Source organism: Podarcis liolepis (assembly GCF_965112155.1).
Source record: "Podarcis liolepis genome assembly, chromosome: 5".
NCBI classification, from domain to species: Eukaryota; Metazoa; Chordata; class Lepidosauria; order Squamata; family Lacertidae; genus Podarcis; species Podarcis liolepis.
The window spans coordinates 95,789,246-95,811,106 of record NC_139556.1 but is presented as its reverse complement, the minus strand read 5'-3'; the positions used below and the strand labels follow the sequence as shown (position 1 = coordinate 95,811,106).

General features: G+C 46.6%; 2 protein-coding genes across 3 annotated transcripts in view; one reads left to right on the top strand and one right to left on the bottom strand.

Moving 5' to 3' along the window:
• Window positions 1–6,104, bottom strand: part of CLCN2 (chloride voltage-gated channel 2) — a 72,771-nt gene extending 66,667 nt beyond the window's left edge. The window contains exon 1 of one of the 2 annotated variants that reach the window (XM_083504009.1): window positions 5,853–6,104. In XM_083504009.1, the coding sequence (XP_083360135.1) occupies window positions 5,853–5,906 (54 nt within the window). In that variant the 5' untranslated portion in view covers window positions 5,907–6,104. The remainder of the gene's footprint in view (window positions 1–5,852) is intronic. The other variant, XM_083504010.1, reaches the window with a different exon arrangement.
• The window catches only part of THPO (thrombopoietin), a 305,395-nt gene that overhangs the window by 181,566 nt on the left and 101,968 nt on the right, over window positions 1–21,861 (top strand). The gene's annotated exons all lie outside the window — the stretch shown is intronic.

Genomic DNA, 21,861 nt, shown 5'->3' with positions numbered 1-21,861 from the left:
GCCGATTCACCCAGTCAAGCAACAGCTTGCATCTGTGGATGGACTCAAGTGCTCAGCCTAACCTTCCTCCCAGAATACAAGTTTTTAACAGGCAGTCTTCTACAAGACTCACAATCATTGGCTGCCTTTAACCAGAAATCCAAGGTTGTGTATACTTTATCATGGTTCAACTCTCCCCGAAATCCTGTGAGGCAGACCAGGTGACTGGAGCTTTGAACCTGGGCCTCGCCAGCCCTGGTGCAACATTCTCACCACTACACCAGGTGTGGGAAACCTGCAAGCCTACAGACGCTGAATTCCAACTCCCACCAACTATAGCAAACATGCCCAATGGCCAGGGGTGAGGGGAACTTAGTCCAGCCATTTGGGACAGCGCAGAGGAAGGTCCCTTATGCCAAACTGTGTTCGAAATTAGCCAGGTGCATTTTGTAACTGGCCATCAAACACTTGCAACGAAGTGTAGATGCCTAGGTGCCATCGGGAGGTACAGGATCATTGGATCCTGACAGTTTTTACACACCAATACCCTATCCTGTATTATTCTATCAGTTACATTTTATCTGCACAATCAGAATGAATTTCAGGAACCAAAATGCTTTTTCTGTGAAGCCTGAGCAGGAGCAGTCACAGTTAAGAAAAAGAGGTCAGAATAGGCCAATATATATGTGGACTGTCCTTTAAGTTCTCAAAACTCTTAACCTAGCTCAAGGTTGTCATATGAACCAGTCCAATTTTTAACTAAGAATCAATCACAGTCAGTCCATTGTTTGAAAAATAAGTCTTGCAACTACACATTCCGTTTTGGCGACTGTAACCTTGGTTTAAGGAGCCATTTTGCACCTAGGTTATATATCTGAGTTTCTAACATTGATACCAAGTCAGGCCATTGGTCTGTGTAAAAAGGTAAAGGTAAATGACCCCTGGATGGTTAAGTCCGGTCAAAGGCGACTATGGGGTTGTGGCGCTCACCTCGCTTTCAGGCCAAGGGAGCCGGCGTTTGTCCACAGACAGCTTTTCCGGGTCATGTGGCCAGCATGACTAAATCGCTTCTGGTGCAACAGAACACCATGGCGGAAACCAGAGCGCATGGAAATGCTGTTTACCTTCCCACTGCAACAGTACCTATTCATCTACTTGCACTGGTGTGCTCTCAAACTGCTAGGTTGGCAGGAGCTGGGACAGAGCAACGGGAGCTCACTCTGTTGTGGGGATTCGAACTGGTGACCTTCCAATCAGCAAGCCCAATAAGCTCAGTGGTTTAGACCACCCGTGTCTAGGTAGCTAAGTACTGACTGGCAGTATCACTTCAGGACTTCAAGGCAGGATTCCTTTCCCAGCCTCACCTGGAGATGCCAGCAACTGAACCTGTGACCTTCTGCAACTGAGCTAAGGCCCCTCCCCGATCATGTGGTGGGCCACAGGTTCCCCACCCTTGTGGTATACCATGCAGGCTCCCCATCCAGCCCTGAAGTAAGGGCAGCTTTACAACCTGATCAAAGGGACCCATAGAAAACTGGCTGCAATGACTTGATGGCAATGATTATTAGGCAATAAGTAGTGGAAGCCAGGAAATGAGCGGAGATGCAAAAGCCAAAATCAGTGGTCGTCATGCCCTGCTGAGGCTGTATGTGTGCGTGTGTGTGTGTGTGATACATGGAAGAACAGAGGATGAAGGCATGACAGCAAGAAATTGAACATGCCCACAGCTACACAATTACGGAGCTGGAAGAGCCGACTACAAGGGAAGATTAAAGGAGCTAAATAAGTCTAGCCAGGGGCCGGTGCCAGTGGCAAGCATTTGAGTGGTGTTAACATGAGATTAGGCGGAAAGGCGATGGGAGCAGAAAGTAGAAAGGGGGCGGGGGGGCCGCACAGATCAGTAAGCAATTTGGAAAGTTTCGTTTGTGGTCAACAGCACATGTCAGATGCAGCGGCAGAAGGAGGAACCCCAGCTGGAGGATCAAGGCCCATGTAAAAAGATGCCAGGAATCTGTTTTGGTCCCAGCGGAAAGATGGATTCAACAGCCGCTCTATGGAGGAGGCATAATGAGGTGGTAGAATTTGGGGCAGTGTGACGTTCAGTTGAAAGTATGAATGTCTACCCATCACTAACTTTTTTAATATTCCCCACATCAACAACAACAGCAATTTGCTCTTAACCAGCAGGTCCCAGGGTGGGTTACGACAACTGAAAATTCAGTTGTAGAATCACAGAATTGTAGATTGGATGGGTCCCAAGGGTCATCCATTCCAACCCCCTGGAAAAGCCAGTGCAGGACTGAAAACAGTTAAAACAGATTACAGTTGCAGGAATAGGGTGAGTCCTGAAAACACCGTCTCAGGGGTCAAAGGCCAGAGCAAAGAGGCAAGTATTCAGCATTTGCTAGGTGCACTCTGTAGGGAGGGAATTCCACAACTTAGGGGCCGCCACAGAGAAGGCCTTCTTCTGGAAAGCCTATTGATGTATATCCTTTTTTCTGGACCACTCAACTCATGCAAAATAGTTTGCAGAAGTTATTTGAATAACCTAAGTGTTTGGCCACTTTAATAAATCTTTTTTTTAATGTTTTAGTTTTCATCTCAGAGGTGGAGTAGTATTTCACTACTGTCCTGGATAGGTCATCTAAAGGTTGTTGGGAGCCCGTCTTTTCTAGCAATATCCCAGGGACCTTCCTTGAAAATTCAGCACGCTCTCTGTCTCCTTCCTCACAAGCTGCCTCTAGAACAAGCTGCTTAGGGCCTTTGTATTTACGGGACCGCCTCTCCTGGTCTGCCCCGCAGAGGACCTTAAGGTCCATGAATAACCATAGTTTAGAGGTCCCGGGCCCTAAGGAAGTCAGATTATCCTCCACCAGGACCAGGGCCTTTTCAGTGATGGCTCCGACCTGGTGGAATGCTCTGTCCCATGAGACCAGGGCCCTGCAGGATCTGATTTCTTTGCACAGGGCCTGTAAGACAGAGCTATTCCACCTGGCTTTCAATTTGAACTTATCCTGATCTTTTATTCCCCTTCCTTCCCTCCCCCTCCCCTTTTATGAAGATTAGCTGCTCTGGGATCCCACAGCTAATTCTCCCCTGGTCTCCTCGCTGGCCCAAATAGGACTACCGTACTTTAGCCAGCTAGCCCTGGTGATCACCTAATGTTTATTGGATGGATTTCCCCCTAAATTGATTTTAGAGCTTTGAATTTATTGTTATTCACGCTTTTATACTGTACTTTATGCTGTTTTTTGTTGTATCACCATTAAGTGTTTTAAATCTGTTGTTAGCTGCCCTGAGCCCAGTTTTCTGAACCGGGAAGGGCAGGGTATAAATAAATTATTATTATTATTAGCCATTTTGTACATAAAGCTACGAAGACTCCAGGTCTTAATGGCCTACAACTCCCATCATCCCGGATCATTGGCTAGGCTGGCTGGGGCTGATGGGAGTTGGAGTCCAACATCTGGAGGGCTCCAGATGTGAAAGCAGAACACGTATAGGCATTTGTCTTCCCCACAGCTTCAAGAAGAAGCTAACCTGATAGCAAGCCTATTCAAACACATAATTTAGAAACGAACCATGGTTTTTACTATTTTCTGGTTTTTATTTGTTATTGGTTTTATATTGTTTGAGGTAGATTCCTTTGGGTTTTTTAAGTGCTCTATTTTTCCCCTTAAAAGAAGAAACAAACACAAGTCATCTTCATAGCACGTATTCAAGTAAGACTCCCTTCCCTCGAGACAGAAAGCTGAAGCTTTCTTTGCATGACTGCGCTGCCACCTCCCCTGCCAGCGGCAGACAGTCTTGACTCTTTCCAAACTGGCACTAGCAAATGTCCAAGTCCCTGACAGAGGGCTCTCATGGACACCTCTGCTCCAGGAATTGTCCCCCGATACACTCGACTGCAGCTTTGCCTTCCTCAGTTCCCCATGGCAAAACCACGCTTTACTCCAGGCAATTTTCCCCATGCCAATATGAAACCAGTTCCCAAATGCTCCTCTCTTGCAGAAAGTCCTGCCGGCTGCAACTGATCCTTCCAGGACGAGAAATCCCCCTGTCTGCTCTCACCCCACGCTCCTGTGATACCCATCTTTTTTTTTCTTTCGAAACAAACCAAGACCATATATATATAAAAAAAAGAATTTTATTTTCAACCTGTCTCACATGTTCTTCTACTGCAAGGATACTTTTCTGAGAAGGAAACTAAAGCCAAACTCAGGCAGGCAGGCAGGCAGGCATGTTTTTTTTTTAAATAATAAAAAAAGTTTAATAAAAAAAATTTGCAAGACCAAATTTGAAACGACCTCTTTCCAAACCCCATACAACACCTGTGATATTAGGGGAAAGACGCCAGCCCCCCTCCCAACTGAGATATCCATCTTATTGCTTATTTTGTTTAATATATTTAATCCCAAACAGGATTCATATGCTCCCTCCCTAAACACAAGTCCTGGTCAAACATCTTAAGGCAGCTTGAATGTACATTGCTAGATCCCCTTTAGGGGATGTGGGTGGCGCTGTGGTCTAAACCACAGAGCCTAGGGCTTGTCAATCAGAAGGTCGGCGGTTCAAATCCCCGCGGCGGGGTGGGCTCCCGTTGCTCAGTCCCAGCTCCTGCCAACCTAGCAGTTCGAAAGCACATCAAAGTGCAAGTAGATAAATAGATACCACTCCAGTGGGAAGGTAAACGGTGTTTCCGTGCGCTGCTCTGGTTCGCCAGAAGCGACTTAGTCATGCTGGCCACATGATCCAGAAGCTGTTTGCGGACAAATGCCAGCTCCCTCGGCCTATAGAGCGAGATGAGCGTCGAAACCCCAGAGTCGGCCACGACTGGACCTAATGGTCAGGTGTCCCTTTACCTTTTTAGATCCCCTTTGGCAATGCCCGTTCAAGATGCCCTGCTACCCACCTCTAACCAGGGACCCGCAAGTGGCCTTATTCATCCCTCCCCCCCCCCCCGCCTTCGAAGCATCGTCTTCTGTGTCCCTCTTGCCACCCTGATCTGCACCAACCCCTGGTGGTGCCCACCACCTTAAAATCCCTTGGAAAATGGCTTTCTCCCCACATTTAGCATCCTGTTGAGAAGGAAGCCCAGGGCATTAACCAACAGCCCCACAACCATGCCATTCCTGTTGGGGTCTTTTGAGGGTGGGGGTGATTTGCAGCTCATGAATGCCTTTGAGCCATGCCCCATAAACCCAGATGCCCCATAAATCCAGGGCTTGGAGCAACAGGGATGGGAACTCGGAGAGAAAGGGCAACAACTAAGCAGCAGAACACATGCTCCGCATGCAGAACGTCCTGGGTTCAACGCACAGGTAGAACTGGGGACGATCCCTTTGAAGAGCAGCTGCCTATCAGTGCAGACATCACTGAACATGAATGGGCTAGTGGCCTGGCTTTCCACAAGACAGCTCATTCCTGCCGCTAACTCCACGGTGCAAACCTAAGCGTATCTTTGGAGGAAGCAAGTCCGGCTGAGTTCAATGGGACTTGCTCCCAGGGAACAGCGCACAAGGGCGCAAGCTTCTTAGCGCCCGGTCCGCCAAGCGGCACTAACGTGGTGGTCTTTTGAGGCGCCACGCGACACTCCCCGCATGCTCAGAAGCACTCTTCTTTTTTTTGGCAAACCGGTCCCGCGATTCCCCTCCTCTGAATGCAGCAGCCCTGTTTTCCTCCGCCTCTTCCCCCAAATTCCCAGGACTTGACCGTGAAAAGGTCCTGGCTTGAAGGCAGCCTTGGGAACCCGCGCGCAGCGAACGGCGCTCTGCACGCGCTCAAAGGCACTCTCTCCCCTCTCCTGCGGTGCAAAGAAACCCCGAGGCTGAGCGCCGAGGCAGAGCCCCCCGCCCAGAGCCCGCCCCACTCACCAAGGTCTGCTCGTACTGCAGCGCCCGCTGCTCCAGGCCGCTGTCCGCCGCCATGGTGGCCGGCTCCGGGCGCCCCTCTCCCGCCAGCAGGCTCCTACGAGCAGCCCCGGCAGCACTCGCTGCGCCCTGCGCCCGGACGCCTGGCTCCTCTCCTCGCTTCTCCCCACGCCCCCAGCACGGGGCGGGACCGGACTGGCTGGCAGGGGCAGGCCCGAGGGAGGTCCCGGGGCAGCCGCTCCGCCTCCACCGGGAAAGGCGCCGTCGCTGCGGAGGAGGAGGAGGAGAGGAGGAGGCGGACCGGCGGGACGCTTGGGGAGGGGCCGCAAGAGGCGCGTCGTGGCGGGGCAACCCGACGCCCACCAGCCCGGGATGGAACGAAGGGGCGAAGACCTGCAAGCCGGGAGCGCGCGTAGGTGGGACGGTCCCATCCCGGGCTCGTTTACACGGGACAAAGCCTCGCTTGAGGTCCGAGATGGCACTTCCTCTCGGGTTAGGCGCGCGGAAGTTCGCAGCCGGGCGGTATTACTCGCGAGGAAGCCACTTTGAATCAGCAGAGGTTACCTCCTAAGGAGAAAGGCAGAGGACTGCGCAGCCATCGAGGTTGCAGCGGGGAGGATTGAGCAGTGGGACCCTATCCTCTCTCTCCCCCCACGCACCATGTCGTCTTTATTCTCAGTATAACGCTGCGGGGGGTGGGGAGGACCAAGCTGACCCTCCTCCCCACGCGCGCACCCGATCCTGTTGCAGCAGGTTCCAGTGGCTTCCTGCAGTAATCACTTTTCTCTGGCCTTTCGTGCCCCCACCCCTCCCAGCCGATGCCGGAAGGAGCTGAGGTTAATTGCATAAAGGGGGGGGGTCGCCGGGAGAGTCGTTGATTTTATTTCTATGCCGCTTTTCACTCACACGAGTCACGGAGCTGGTTACAAACAATAAATAACAATAACAGAATAGAATATCACAACTGCAACATACAGGATGGTTTAAGGCATCATCAGTAAAACAATTGCAAATTATCAGTAAAATTACCTCCTCATATAAAACACTAACAAAGCAACTAAAAAAATTAGGCACAGCCGCAACAAAAGTCATTTTATAAGATTCACAAAGCTTCACAGTGCTCAATCCACAAAACAATATTAGCAACGAAACAATTATTAGCAACAATGTTGGCAACTAGCAACCAAAACACACACTTTTACTTCTGGCCTGTCTGCCAGTGGCCTGTGGCCCCTTGGAAGGTTGCTTGCAAGGGAATGCGGCCCTTAGGTTGGAAAAAGGCCCTCCCCATTAAAAAAAATATATTCTAATTTGCATGTTGCGCCTCTCCATCTTCTGCACGTGTGGTGTACATTGTGAATGGGTTGCCCCTTCCTAACCCATATTGTTGAAAATATTGTTTCAGAACTTGGGTGCCTACCCGTCCCACTCTGCTGGAGCAGTGGCAAGAACCCATGGGGTCCCAGGCGCTCACCCAAGGTCTGTGGTCCTTTGGAGAACCGAGACACGGCAGAGACTGCCGTTGCTTTAAGAAACGTGGTTTATTCGCCTATTTGCATGGAGGGAGTCCAGATCTTACAGCATGGTCATGCGTTAATTTCTAGGGCTTAGGAAGGGGGCCCCCTCCCAAATCTACAACACTATCAAATGCAATAAATATATAAATAATATCTTAAACGTTTATTATGAAAGGGTAAGACGTAAAAACATAAGAAGAGCATCTGCTGGATCAGGCCAATGGTCTGATCCTGTCCAGCATCCTGTTCTCACACTGGCCAACCAGATAGATGCCTGTGGGAAGCCAGCGGGGCAGGATCTGAGCAGAAGAGCAACTCTCCCTGTGGTTTCCAGAAGCATCACTGCCTCCAACTGTGGAGACAGAGAATAATAATAATAATAATAATAATAATAATAATAATAATAATAATAATTTATCATTTATACCCTGCCCAATTGGGCGGCTTCCAGCCGAATATTAAAAACAATACAGCGTCAGACATTCAAAACTTCCCTAAACAGGGCCGCCTCCAGTTGTCTTTTAAAAGTAAAATAGTTGTTTATTGCCTTGACATCTGGTGGGAGGGCGTTCCACAGGGCAGGCGCCACCACCGAGAAGGCCCTCTGCCTGGTTCCCTGTAACCTCACTTCTCACAGGGAGGGAACCGGAAGAAGGCCCTCAGCACTGGACCTCAATGTCCAGGCTGGATGATGGGGATGGAGACGCTCCTTCAGGTATACAGGACCGAGGCCATTTGGGGCTTTCAAGGTCAGCACCAACACTTTGAATTGTGCTTGGAAACGTAGTGGGAGCCAATGAAGATCTTTCAGGACCGGTGTTATATGGTCTCGGCGGCCACTCCCAGTCACCAGTCTAGCTGCCGCATTCCGTATTCTGGATTCATAGCTATCAGGGTCTAGTAGCCATTGGCAGCCATCTCCCCCATGAATATTTCCAATCCTCTATCAAAGCCATCTAAGCTGGTAGCTGGCGCTGCCTCTCGCGAGAGCAAGTTCCATAGCTTAACTGTGTGGGCAAATTATGGAGGGCGGCAGTAGATCCCTCACACTGGGTTGGTGCACCCATGCTGACTCCCTCCTCTGCTCTTGCTTACTGGGACGCAGCACATCGTGGCACCGGTTTGGAGCCACTCGGGTAAAGTGGAAATGTCAACAATGGCTGCCAGCCTTTGCAAGAGGCGTAATTCCTGGAAATGGGCACAGCTGCTTGGCAGGAGGTGCCCTGCAGAACAAGCAAGGATGTGTCTTCCTTATTCACAGCCTTTCTCAGTTACAGGCTACATTACAGAAGCAGAGGGCAGCGTGGGGGGGGGGGTTGCAGCAGCCCCCAGAGAGATGTTTTCTGTTCTTGCATGTGCCACTGGGTGGAAGCATGATGGATCTCTAAGGAGCTGCCACATGCCTGCTTTAATCTGACCTTAATCGCCAGAGACTATTTCAGAAGCAGGTCTACCCGGTTGCTCCTGGAACGTGACCTGTCTTTGGTGGAACTCCTTAGTTCAGTGAGGTAGGCTTGGTAAATTGCAGCTTTCTATTGTCACACAATTCCCTGGAGATTATTATTATTATTGCTGGGTTTCCCCAGCCACTCTGGAGAAATGACCAAGGTCATTTTCTAACCCCTGTGAAAAAGGCTGCAGTGTTTGGATCTCTTAAATATAGAGAAAAGGCAAGTCATAAGTTTATAGTGTTATGTACGGCACAGAGAGAGCGAATAGAGAAATGTTTTTTCTCCGTCACTGGAACACTGGAACTCGTAGACATCCAGTGAAGCTGAATGTTGGAAGATTTGGGAACAGAGAAAGGAAAGTTGGGGGCAGAAATGCTTCCGAATCCCAGTTACTGAAAATCATGGGAGGGGAGAGGGCTCTTGTTTCCCACAGGCATCTGTCTGGCTGGCCACTGTGAGAATAGGATGCCATTGGCCTGTTCCTGCAGGTTCATCTCCTGTCCTTTTTCTACATGGAGGTTTAGGGGGAGAGCTACAAATTGATGCCCTGGGAATGTTTCCCCTCCCTTCAAAAGTTGTTGAACCTTCAAGCTCTTCTAGGCCAGGAATGGTCAAATTCTGAATTTGGGGATTCAGGCAGCAGTACAGGATCTGGAGAATGGTCAGATCTTTAATAGAATTGGCACTGCCCCCTTTTGGGGTTTTTTAGGGGGTTTTGTTTTGTTTTTTGCAAATGGCTGCTTATTTCTTGACTCTTTACAAAACAAAATAATTTATCCTTCCCTGCATTGCTTGTGAAATATACTCGGAGTCGAGAGTGGATTTCATGCTCTTTATTCATCTCATAGTGGTGAGGAGGAATGGAAGTTCCCCCAGAATGTCTGCTTTAAATACATTATTTCCACAATGGGCCCCACGTGATTGGCTAATTCCTGGATTCACCTGTAGGCCAATCAGGTTGCGGATTCACTTCTACCTGGAGCTGGATTGGGTGGCTCCTGTGGACCAATCAGACTGCTGCATTCTGAATCCTATTGTTCTAGAGCCAATCAGACTGCTGCATTCTGAATCCTATTGTTCTAGGACCAATCATACTGCTGCCTTTTGGATCCTATTCAACTCAGTACATAACACCTTGCAACCAGGCATGTTATGTTTTCTGACCTTACTAATGTCCCACTTTGCCGCTAACATATTCGGTGCATGAAATAAAATAAAATAAAATACAGCAAACCAAAACAAATTGTGATGAGGGTCATATTTGGAGGGGCTTCTGGCACGGGCATCACCCTTGCCTACACCCATGGTTTCAGGGAATCTGCCAAGTTGTAGGTTTCTGACAATCCAGCATGTTTTGGATCCTGCCCATCCCACTACGTTTCACCTTCTGTCTCTGCCTTACTTGACTCTGCTTCCACACATAGCTCCAGTATTTTGGAAATGACTTTGTCAGCAATTTGCACTGGTGGCAGACAGATGGCTGGGCTGTTAATGTGTAAAAGGGGGAAGTCAGGTCTGTTGGCATTCCGAGAAACTCCCCAAATTTGTTCCCTTGACTTCTCGCCTGCCTGACTCCTTAAGGGTGTTGCTCGCTCTTCCCGAGAACACAATAAAACCATAAACTTCAAAACGCAAAGCCAGTCAAGGCAATTTCAGCCGTGGCCTGTAAGGCAGGAGCAATAGTCAATAAAAGCACACCAGAAGATGCAGCTCGGACTACCTGCTCATTAAAACAGAAAGATGACTATGCCCAAAGGCTAGAAGAGCCTAAAGGAAAGTACTTCCTCACATAAGGTAAAGGGACCCCTGACCATTAGGTCCAGTTGTGGCCAACTCTGGGATTGCGGCGCTCGTCTCATTTTATTGGCTGAGGGAGCCGGCGTACAGCTTCCGGGTCATGTGGCCAACATGACTAAGCCACTTCTGGCGAACCAGAGCAGCACATGGAAACACCGTTTACCTTCCTGCTGGAGCGGTACCTATTTATCTACTTGCACTTTGACATGCTTTCGAACTGCTAGGTTGGCAGGAGCAGGGACCGAGCAACGGGAGCTCACTCCTATTAGCCCATCCTGGCTAATAATCAAGGAGTCTCTTAAGATGGCACCTTGTCACCTCCTTCCAGCAACTCCTGCAGCCAAGCTGGTGCCAGATGTATTTCTCTGCTTTCCTTTGGACCCCATCAGTGTGGTTGACAGGGAGATCTTATTGTCTGGGCAGCCCAGGACTTCCACACGCACTGCCCAGGCTCACGTCCCAGGGAGGTTACTAATGCAGCAACTCAGAAGGAAGGTGAAAGCTGATCCTTTGGCGAGAAAACAGCCCCGTATCTGCCCTGTGAATGGCATGCAATTCACAAAGCTAACAAAGTATGGTTGTAGGTGGGACAATTGAGAACAATAACATAAAGAAACAAAATGTTCTATTGCAGGAGCCTGGCCGTGAACCATGGCCTACTTGCGAGGTGTCCATTGTACATGCTGGTTGCTTATGCCTCATCTGAGCAAGCAGAAGGGAAAGGGGTGTGCCTTTGCTTGCAGCCTCGAGGCCCAGAGAAACCCCAGACTCATGAGCTTTACACTGCCCTCCTATTGATTCAAAACCCTAAAATGTATTTTATATACAGGTAATTCACTTTTTATTTCTACTCTTTGTATATCGTATTGTTGTTTTATTGCTATGGCCGATGGCTGACGCAAATAAAGATTTATTCATTCATTCTTATACTGCCTTCCTGCTTGGCTACAGGTCTGGTGGTACCAGGTGGTGTAAAATTATGCCCGCCTTGCAACGTGAGCCTCATATCCCTATCATGAATGAAAAATAAAGAAAGGGAAAAGAGAGGGTAAATTTCCATTGAGGAAAATAGTGTGGAGAAAGGGTTAACCCTTCCGCAATAGCTGTCTTTAAAAAAGAAAAAGAAAATAAGGTGTCAGGAGATGCTGTGGCCGATGGCCTGAAGTTACGTTGGAGTCATGACTGAACCAGAAATTGCAGTCAAGAAATCTGCTTTATTGCATTTCCTCAATTAAAACCATATGAATATTTGCAGCATATGACAACAGCAATAGGAGCCAAGCCCAAAGCAAGTGCTGGTATAGCTGAACAGAGAGCATGGATGCTTTTATAGCTCTTCTCCCCCCTCTCTACAGGATTAAAGCTGCTCCAGTCCTAACCCCCTTACTTCTGAGTAGACAGGGTTAGGATTTCACCTTCAGTTGTCTCTGATTTGTTTCTGTGTACACATGGGGGGGGGGAGTTATTGATGGCCAGGAATGTATTTACCCCATGCAAAGGCGTCCATACTTTTGGTCTCTCACACACCGTATATCTAAAAGAGCATTTAAAGCACATGGGAGAATCCCAGGAACTGTGGCTTGTTAAGGGTGCTGGGGATCCCTAGCCATATGTTTGTAATGTGTGGCTGAATGCTACCTTGTTCTAGAGGTGAATTGAAAACAGCACAATCCATGTGAGGACAGTTTGAGAAACGACGCATCAAGCAGTGCTATTTTATTACAATAGAAAGTACAAGATACATGCGCATTTGGGATAATGTCGTGTGAACACGGGTTTAAAAACCCAGCACTGGAAGTGCAAAGAGGGCACAGGAAATAGGAGTGTGAGGACACAGCCTTAGTCTCTTCCTCCTCTCAGCTGCTATGGCTTCCAGGGAGGCAATAACCACTTCCTGGATAACACAGAGATGTGTGTTTCAGCAGCAAGTCAGTCAGCCTCTTGCCAGCCTCTTCCCCTGATAAGAGCCAGCTCTGCAGGGTCACACTGATCCTTAATAGCTCCCACATGTACTTTGGCCCTGAGGCTGGAGCCTAGCCTAGTCAGCTACTCAAGACCGTGGGCCAAACTGATGTTAATGAAGTGGATGTAATTTTTTTAAAAAAATAATATTTATTACTTTCCAACAATTTAGACATTACGTAGAAAAAAAGATAAACAATACAATACAAAAACAATACCTAACACTAAACTAACAAAAACAATTTAAACTAAGAAAACAAAACAAAAGCAATTTAAAACACGTCAAATAGTTTCAATCTTTCATTCACTTATTTCCATGACCTCCTCACACCTCCCTTTTCGTATTCCACTTCTATTAGTTGTTTCAGCAATTCCTTTCCATCTTCCTCTGTTTTCTATCCTATAATTATCTTAACACATTTTAACCTTATTTTTCCCTTTAATTCTCTATTAATCTATTTATACTTAATTCCTTATAACATTTCTACTATAGCCATATAACTTCATTCCAACATTTTTCTAACATTCATTAATTTTACAATATTTCTGTAAATTGTCTTTAAACTTTTTCCAATCTTCTTCCACCGACTCTTCTCCCTGGTCTCGGATTCTGCCAGTCATTTCCGTCAATTCCATATAGTCCATCAACTTCATCTGCCATTCTTCCCAGGTGGGTAAATCTTGTGTCTTCCAATACTTCGCGATGAGTATTCTTGCTGCTGTAGTTGCATACATAAAAAAAGTTCTATCCTTCTTTGGCACCAATTGGCCGACCATGCCCAGGAGAAAGGCCTCTGGTTTCTTCAGGAAGGTATATTTAAATACCTTTTTCATTTTATTATAGATCATCTCCTAGAATGTCTTAATCCTTGGGCATGTCCACCAAAGGTGAAAGAAAGTACCTTCAGTCTCATTACATTTCCAACATTTATTGTCGGGCAAATGATAAATTTTTGCAAGCTTGACTGGTGTCATGTACCAGTCAAGTACATTTTCATTAAATTTTCATTTTCATTAAATTTTCTCTTAAGGCATTACATGCCGTGAATTTCATACCTGTGGTCCATAACTGTTCCCAGTCAGCCATCATGTTATGTCCAACATCTTGTGCCCATTTAATCATAGATGATTTCACCATTTCATCCTGAGTGTTCCATTTCAACAGCAAGTTATACATTCTTGACAAATTCTTAATTTTTGGTTCTAACAATTCTGTTTCCAATTTTGATTTTCCCACCTGGAAACCAACTTTTTTATCCAAATTGTATGTCTCCATTATTTGATAATAATGGAGCCAATCTCACACTCTATTTTTCAATTTTTTCAAAACTCTGCAATTTTAATCTGTCTCCATCTTGTTCCAGAATCTCCCAATATTTCGGCCATTTGGCCTCCATATTGAGTTTTTTCTGTGCCTTCGTTTCCATTGGTGACAACCATCTTGGGGTTTTCCTTTCCAACAAGTGCTTATATCTTATCCAGACATTAAACAATGCTTTTCTAACAATATGATTTTTAAACGCTTTGTGTGTTTTTACCTTATCGTACCACAAGTATGCGTGCCAACCGAATACTTTATTGAAACCTTCTAGGTCCAACACATCAGTGTTTTCAAGAAGCAGCCATTCTCTCAGCCAGCAAAAAGCACCTGACTCATAGTAGAGTTTAAGGTCTGGCAGGGCAAATCCACCTCTTTCTTTGGCATCAGTTAGTATCTTAAATTTTATTCGAGGCTTCTTGCCCTGCCAGACAAATCTGGAAATATCTTTCTGCCACTTCTTGAAGCAATCCATCTTATCCAAAATGTGAAATGTTTGAAACAGAAACAGCATCCTTGGCAGCACATTCATTTTTATCACAGCAATTCGGCCTAACAAAGATAACTTCAAATTTGTCCATATTTCTAAATCCTTTTTCACTTCAATCCAACATTTTTCATAATTATCCTTAAATAAATTCACATTTTTAGCAGTCATGTTAGCCCCCAGTATTTCACTTTCTTAACCAGTGTTAGACCTGTCTCCTCCTGAAACTTCTCTCTCTCATACACAGTTAATTTTTTCTCTAAAACCTTAGTTTTCATCTTGTTCAACTTAAAACCTGCTACCTGTCCAAATTCTTGAATCAGTTCCAAAACCCTTTTAGTACTAGATTCTGGCTCCTGTAAAGTCAATACTAAATCATCAGCGAATGCTTTCAGTTTGTACTGTTTAGCTCCCACTTGTATACCTTTAACCTCTTGGTCCTTTCTAATCATATTTAACAAAACCTCAAGGACCGATATAAAGAGTAATGTGGATGTAATTAACACACACATCTTTGTTATGGTTTTGTTTGTGGAATCCATACCTCCCCCTCCCTTCTTTTTTGACTGAGGGTGGATCTACACACATAAGTCAGAAATTAAATCGTTATAACAAAAGGAGAGGAAAAACGCTATGTAAAAATCACATAGAGAATTTGTTTGCTCTCTGGCGCCATGTGGTGCTGCATGTTTATAACAAATTCAAAATGTTGCTTTTTAACTAATGTAGCTGAGCCCCAAGTTTGCAGGCGGCACCAATCACCTGATCTCAAGCACAACCTTTCACCAGCACCATCCACTTGCATATGTGCTGGGTTTCACCAGGTGGCTGCAAACCTGGTGGGAGCTACATCTTTACCTGCCCCACACTTGGCATCAAACATGACATCTGGGGTGAGACAGGTGGGAGCAGCTTGGGGGAGGGCTGCAGGGCAGTGGCAGACTTTGGTACTATGGCGCCCTGTGTGAGGCCACAATTTGTCTGCCTCCAGCTCTTGTGCAGCCTTTCCAAAGGTGGCTAAGGAGGCCCTGAGCTTTGGGAAGGAGGTGGGGGGCCTCCGGTAGGGTCCTATAGCCCTCTCACCTCCTAGGCAAAGCTGGGAAAGCACTAAGTAGGCTTTGGGGGAGAGGCAGGGTGTGATGGCCTGGGACTCGGGCTCAGACTTGGAACCAGAGGAGTCTCAGTCTGCACTGGATCCTTTGCCTCAGGCATCATCTGAACCAAGTCTGGGGCCTGATCCTGAAGAGTCCCAGTCTGCACAGGTTCCCCTGCAACAAACACCAGCTGGGCCAAGTCAGGGGCCTGAGCCTGCCTTGGCTCGAGATGTGGGGATTACCTCGTTGCCTTCAGCTGGGCCTTCACTTACAGCTGCTCCACTACCGGTTTGGTCAGGGGAGGCTGAGGCGGCCCCTGGGTCTAGTAACCCACCGACGTCTCCTGAGCTGCAGAGACTAAGGTTTGAGAGAAGGAGAGACCTGAGTATTCGCAGGAGGAGTGCTCGCCTTCAGGCGAAACGGGGGTGAGTCACCGGGGGATCAGGACCGGCCATTACCCCGACAAAGATAAAAGACTGCTGGACCCCGCCCCAGGTTGTGGGAGCAACATTGCTGTATGCCAAATCCCGTCTGAGTTCCTGTCCCTGTCCTTGCCTGGCTTCCTGCCTTGACCCTGTCAGACTGGCTTCTAGTGGAACCTTCGGATTCTGGACTGGACCTGGACCGCGGTTCTCGGGTTACCCCCATGCCCAGCACACAGGGAGACTCTAGGACCCTGTCAGAGTCTAATGTCTCCTTCCCAGAGTCCAGTGCCTTGCTTACCTGGCTTTGAGATGGCGCCTCATCAGCTTAGTGTCCATGAGACCTACAGGTACTCCACTGTTGTGTCACTGATATGGAGAAGCTGGGCAGCATTCCTAGAGGAGGAGGAGGACGACCATGGTGTCGGCAGGGTGGAAGCATTTAATTCTTTTTCTCTAGAACAGTTGACCCTCCAGACACCATCATTCCTGACCACTGGCCATCCTGGCTGGAGCTGATGGGATTTGGAGTCCCACAAAATCCCAGGAGACATCTGTCAAGGATGCTTGACCTGAGATTCCTTTGTGTCCGTTCCAGCTCTACAATTCTATCACAGGGCTGTTGTACGAGGGAGGTGGAGAACCTTGGGGCCCTTAGAGAAAAAGGTAGGATAGGAACGCAATAAATAAACATAGCGCACATCTTGCTGAAAGTAACATACCCAAAAAAGACATTGGAAATTTGTATAGGAGGCAAAGTGTTTGTGCGAAGATGTGCTTGGTGGGAGAGATTCACATCAAAATGCTGGTGAACTTTCATGAGAAGTTTTGAAATTGTCACCATCATAAGCATAACAAAACCAAGCATGAGGAAATGTGGAGAACTGAATGTAAGAGTTGCAAAAATGAGAAACTGTGATTGACATTCTTGCCCATCCCTAGTCCAGCATATGCAAGTGAAGGGAGGGAGGGGGGAAGATGGGCAGGGCGGATGCAGTTATGGGATGTGCTTTAGCCTCTTACCCCAGGTGACAATGAGACGCAGGCTAATCCCTGGAGAAAGGACACATTTGGGCCTTGGGAGTCTCTGGGGAGAGGCAAAATAAACCTCATGCATAGACTAGACTAGACTTTTCAAGCCCACATCAATAAAGCAGAAGTTTAAAGAGATTTGTTTGCTTTTCCAGCTTTTGTTTCTAGATGAAACCTACGCAGTATGTCTTAACAGCTTCTTACTTAAATTCAGGTCTCGCCAGTTCCTGTTTTCTTTGTAAATAAGCTCTGCTTTATGACACATCTAGTGTGTCTGTTTCCATGGATTTCCACCTCGAGCCAAGGTCATGGCAGCCGTCTTGGTTGGTACGAAAGGGTGGGGCTGGGTTCTATCTGTCCCCTTTTTCTTCCATCGATAAGGAAGCCATCGCTCTGACTGCAGCCGGGGAGCCTGGGATCCTACAACCAGGGAAAGGCATATGTACTTGAGCTGTGTAATCTGAATTATGAAATACCAGGATATTTTGCAAAAGCTGGCCTTGACGTAGATAGCTTCCTGCTTCTTGAATTTCTCCCTGTGAACATAGGTGGAACCATCCCTACCATTAGGTAGCGTGAAGCAACGACTTCAGGCTGCAGATTATGAGGGGCAGCAGTAGCAGTCCCTCAACTGTTGCCCCTGAGGCTGGCGCCTCGAAACAAAACAAATGGCAATTTGGAAAGAAGGAGAAAGCGTACCCCCTTGTAGCATTTGGTGGAAAGGAAGGCGGGTTGTCACTGAAAAACAAAATTGGGGCTTTTGAAATTTCCTTTATGGCTATTATGAACAACCCAAAAGTGCAGTAGGAGGGTATTACATCATAACTTATACCAAGCAAACCTGGCTTTTTTCTCAATTTGATTCTTTTACACAGTTTTGTACATCCGGTGGTATTTTACGCATTGTGTCTTGCTGTCATTTTTATTGATTATAGTTTAGCAATCATATGTTGCCATTGTTAGGAGTGAATTTCTCTTTAATTGCTGTTTGCTGGTATTTAATTTTATTATGTACTATTAAATGCTAATGGATTATTGAATATTACTTTCTTTGATATAAGTTGTTTGTTTTAAAGTTATGTTTTTATTATGGCTTCTTCTTCTTCTTCTTTTGCATCAGTTCAAAGTGAAATGAAAATCCCATCAGATGACAGACAAGTGACCTGGATCCCTCCACCCCCTTGAAACATGGGCAGTTTATGTGTTGTTGTTTTTTCCACCATAGCCCTAGTCCTTAAGTTCCTATACTGCAAAGACAAATGTATGTTTTCCAAGGTTTTCCACTGCTGGGCTGTCGAAATCCTAGCTGCAGCTAACATGCATATAAAAAGCTCTTTAGAGAGAAAAACTTTCATGTCCATCTAAATATGTATTCAGTTTTATTTTTAATTTTTAAAAATGTGAGCCATTTGGCCCAGTAGTGGAGAGGTAGCTTAGTGCACGTGGATGCCTTGATTTTCAAGCCTGTCTTACTTTCCCTCCCTCCCTCCCTCCCTCCCTCCCTCCCTCTCTCTCTCTCTCTCTCTCTCTCTCTCTCACACACACACACACACACACACACACACACACACAGTGGACCCGTGTCCTGCCTGTTGCTGGCTGGGACCTGAAATGCACCACCCCATTCTTCATGTGGACTTTACCTCTTCCCACTATAGCATCACAAATATAATGGATTTATGGTAGAGAAGCAACATCCAGCCTGTATCCGACTTGCTGAATCTGGTTCTTGTCTCTTTCCTACAAACCTTGACCCACCTTGGTAACCTTCCTCTCCCCCTTCCCTTTAATGATACTCGGTGGTTTCTCAACTGGGACAAAGAATGTGTCTCAAAGGTGCAAGACGTACACACCTCTCTGAAGCTAAGCAGATCTCAGCCTGGACAGCACCTGGAATTCAGGTCCTCCTGGATGCAAGGCAGCCTGAGAAGCCCATATATGCCACCTTGAGGTTCACCAAGGAAGAAAGGGAATTTGCAAACGGAATACACCAGTACAGCCAGAGACCTGCGATCTCAGGGCTGAGAATAAGGCTTAATTTTTATAGCACTTTTACATGCTCTAAAGTGCATCAAATATACTGCTTCAGTAATCCCTCCTCCTTGTCAGAGTATTTCAGCACAATCCCTGATCTGGAGCTTTGTGTAAAAAGGAATTCTCTCCACCACAAGAATGTGCTTCAAAGCTTTTCTTAAATACTAGCTACAATAAGATAAATGTTGCAAAATAACAAAGTAACACATAGCAAACAAGCAATACGTTTCAGTCCTTTATGCAGTTGATTAACTTTCCTCTCTCTGGTCCCAGAACTAGAGCCTAAGCTTGTTCATCATCACAGAACTTGCAGCCACCAGCCATCTACAAAAGGCACAAGCTGCCTTCTCAAGTTTCACCTCCCTGCTGTGAGAACTCTGCAGCTTGTGTTTCCAGAAATGAGTCATCAAAAGTAGTTTATCTCAATCTAATGGGAAAATTCCAGCCTTCTCCGACGCTTTTGCCAGAGTGGAACCTTTTTACCCAAGGCAAACTTTCCATTACAACTTTTTAAAGACAATGCATTTGAGCACATCATTTTATGTATATTAAATTTATAACACTAACACGGCTCAATCCCATCACTGTCCTTGTGGAATTCAGGAGGGAAAAGGATGGGGACAAAAGTAGAATTTGCCAGTTCAAAAGCAGAATTTCCCAGTTCCGTCTGGTCTGGCCTTGGCTCCGGCTCCTGTCCTTTCACCCTATCACTCCCAATGGGTACCAGCTACCATTGTTTGTGGAGAGGTTATATGATGGCTGTGGACACAGTCTTGTTTACTCCACATCCAGTGTGTTCCCACCACTGGTTTGGGAAGCAGAGCTCACACAAGGTTAACCACATCTAGTCTGCTGTTTCTTAGGAAGTGCTGTGTTTCCCTTGCAACCCAGTTTTGATCCTAATTGAGAAAAAGAATGACCTCGTTGCATTTTAAGGCAGTAATGTATACAGAGCTGGTGTTTCATCAAGCAGTTGTTATCTCCTGCTTCCCAGTGCATTTGCCTGTCACTTTCATTCCTTATTGCAAAGCCTGATCTTTTTTTTGGGGGGGGGGGAGGCGAAACAGGCTTGTTGCACAAGAGACCAAATCTGCCTGCTTTGTTTTCTTGTTTGTTTATTTAAAGGCAACTGCAAAGTGCTTAATATTTTAAAAATATATTAATACAAAATTACAAAATAAAAACAAGCAGATCAGTATCACAAAACGGTTCCTAAATAAAAACAAGCCGTATTATTAAAAATAGGAATTCCTCAACAATATGATCAAGTTTCAAATGATATGTCTTCACAAGATATCTGAAGCAACTGATGGATGATGTTTGGCAGAGGAACGTGTATTCCAGAGTGCAGGGGAAATGGCAGAAAATGCCCGTTTTCAGATCACCACCCTGTGATACTCTGTAGGGCAGGGGTCCCCAAACTAAGGTCCATGGGCTGGATAAGGCCCAAGGGACTTGTTTATCCGGCCCACGGTGACTGCCGCATGCTGCCACTGTCCACTCTTACCGGCACTGCGCTACGCGGCTGCCCACTTCCTGGTCAGAGGAACAATGGAAATAGCTTGTGTGCATGTGCAAGCGTTATTTTCGGTGCACATCTGGGTCGGAGGAGGCCCATGCACATGAGCACAAGCTATTTCCAGTGCTCCTCCGACCCGGAAGTGTGCCGGAAATAGCGTGTGTGCACACGTATGGGCACGCGCTCCCCACCCTCCGCCCGCCACGTGATTGGCACTGGAGACACTGGCCCGAGGCGCGGTAAGTTTGTTGACCCCTGCTGTAAGGTATGGTGTCACAAGTAAAAATTTCCCCAGATAATCTCTTACACTACTTTAACAGCCAGGGCTTCCCTCCAAAAGATCCTAGAACTGTAGTTTGCTAAAGGGGGGGAGAGGAATTGTGGTTGTTGTTGTTTAGTCGTTGTTGTCTGACTCTTTGTGACCCCATGGACCAGAGCACGACAGGCACTCCTGTCTTCCACTGCCTCCCACAGTTTGGTCAGGCTCATGTTTGTAGCTTCGAGAACACTATCCAACCATCTCGTCCTCTGTCGTTCCCATCTCCTTGTGCCCTCAATCTTTCCTAACACCAGGGTCTTTTCCAGGGAGTCTTCTCTTCTCATGAGGTGGCCAAAGTATTGGAGTCTCAGCTTCAGGATCTGTCCTTCTAGTGAGCACTCTGGGCTGATTTCCTTCAGAATGGAGAGGTTTGATCTTGCAGTCCATGGTACTCTCAAGAGTCTCCTCCAGCACCATAATTCAAAAGCATCAATTCTTCGGCAATCAGCCTTCTTTATGGTCCAGCTCTCACTTCCATACATCACTACTGGGAAAAGCATAACCTTAACTATACAGACCTTTGTAGGCAAGGTGACAAGGTGTCAAGGTGACAAGGTGTTGGCAAGATAGTTATTAGGAGGTCTCTATTTCCATCACAGAACCACCTGTTCCCAGCACACTTAAGAACTTAACAAGCACTTAACAAGCACACTTAACAAGCTAGTTACTTGATATGCATTTGAAAACTCTCCCCTTGGTCAGGCTATCCATCCCTTTTCCTCTCTGCACATGCCTCAGGTGAATGAAATAGGAAGCAATAATTGTGATCAATGTCATTGTACAGGTGTGGATACACAACATTGCTGGGACTGCCTATGCCTGTTTCCATCTGTTTTCAAATGGGCACACTGAGAGTCAATGCATAATCAATCTGAGCCAATTGCTTGAGCCAATTGCTCAAGAAGCGCTTATGGGAGCTAAAAAATAAATTACACAGTAGATCTAGCTTGTGTGAGGACTCTGTAGAAAGAACAAGAACTGAGGGCTCTGTTGATTCTGGAATAAAATCTCATGTGTATGCAGCCAGAGCGTTGTAGTACTTTAAACACCTGCAGATTTA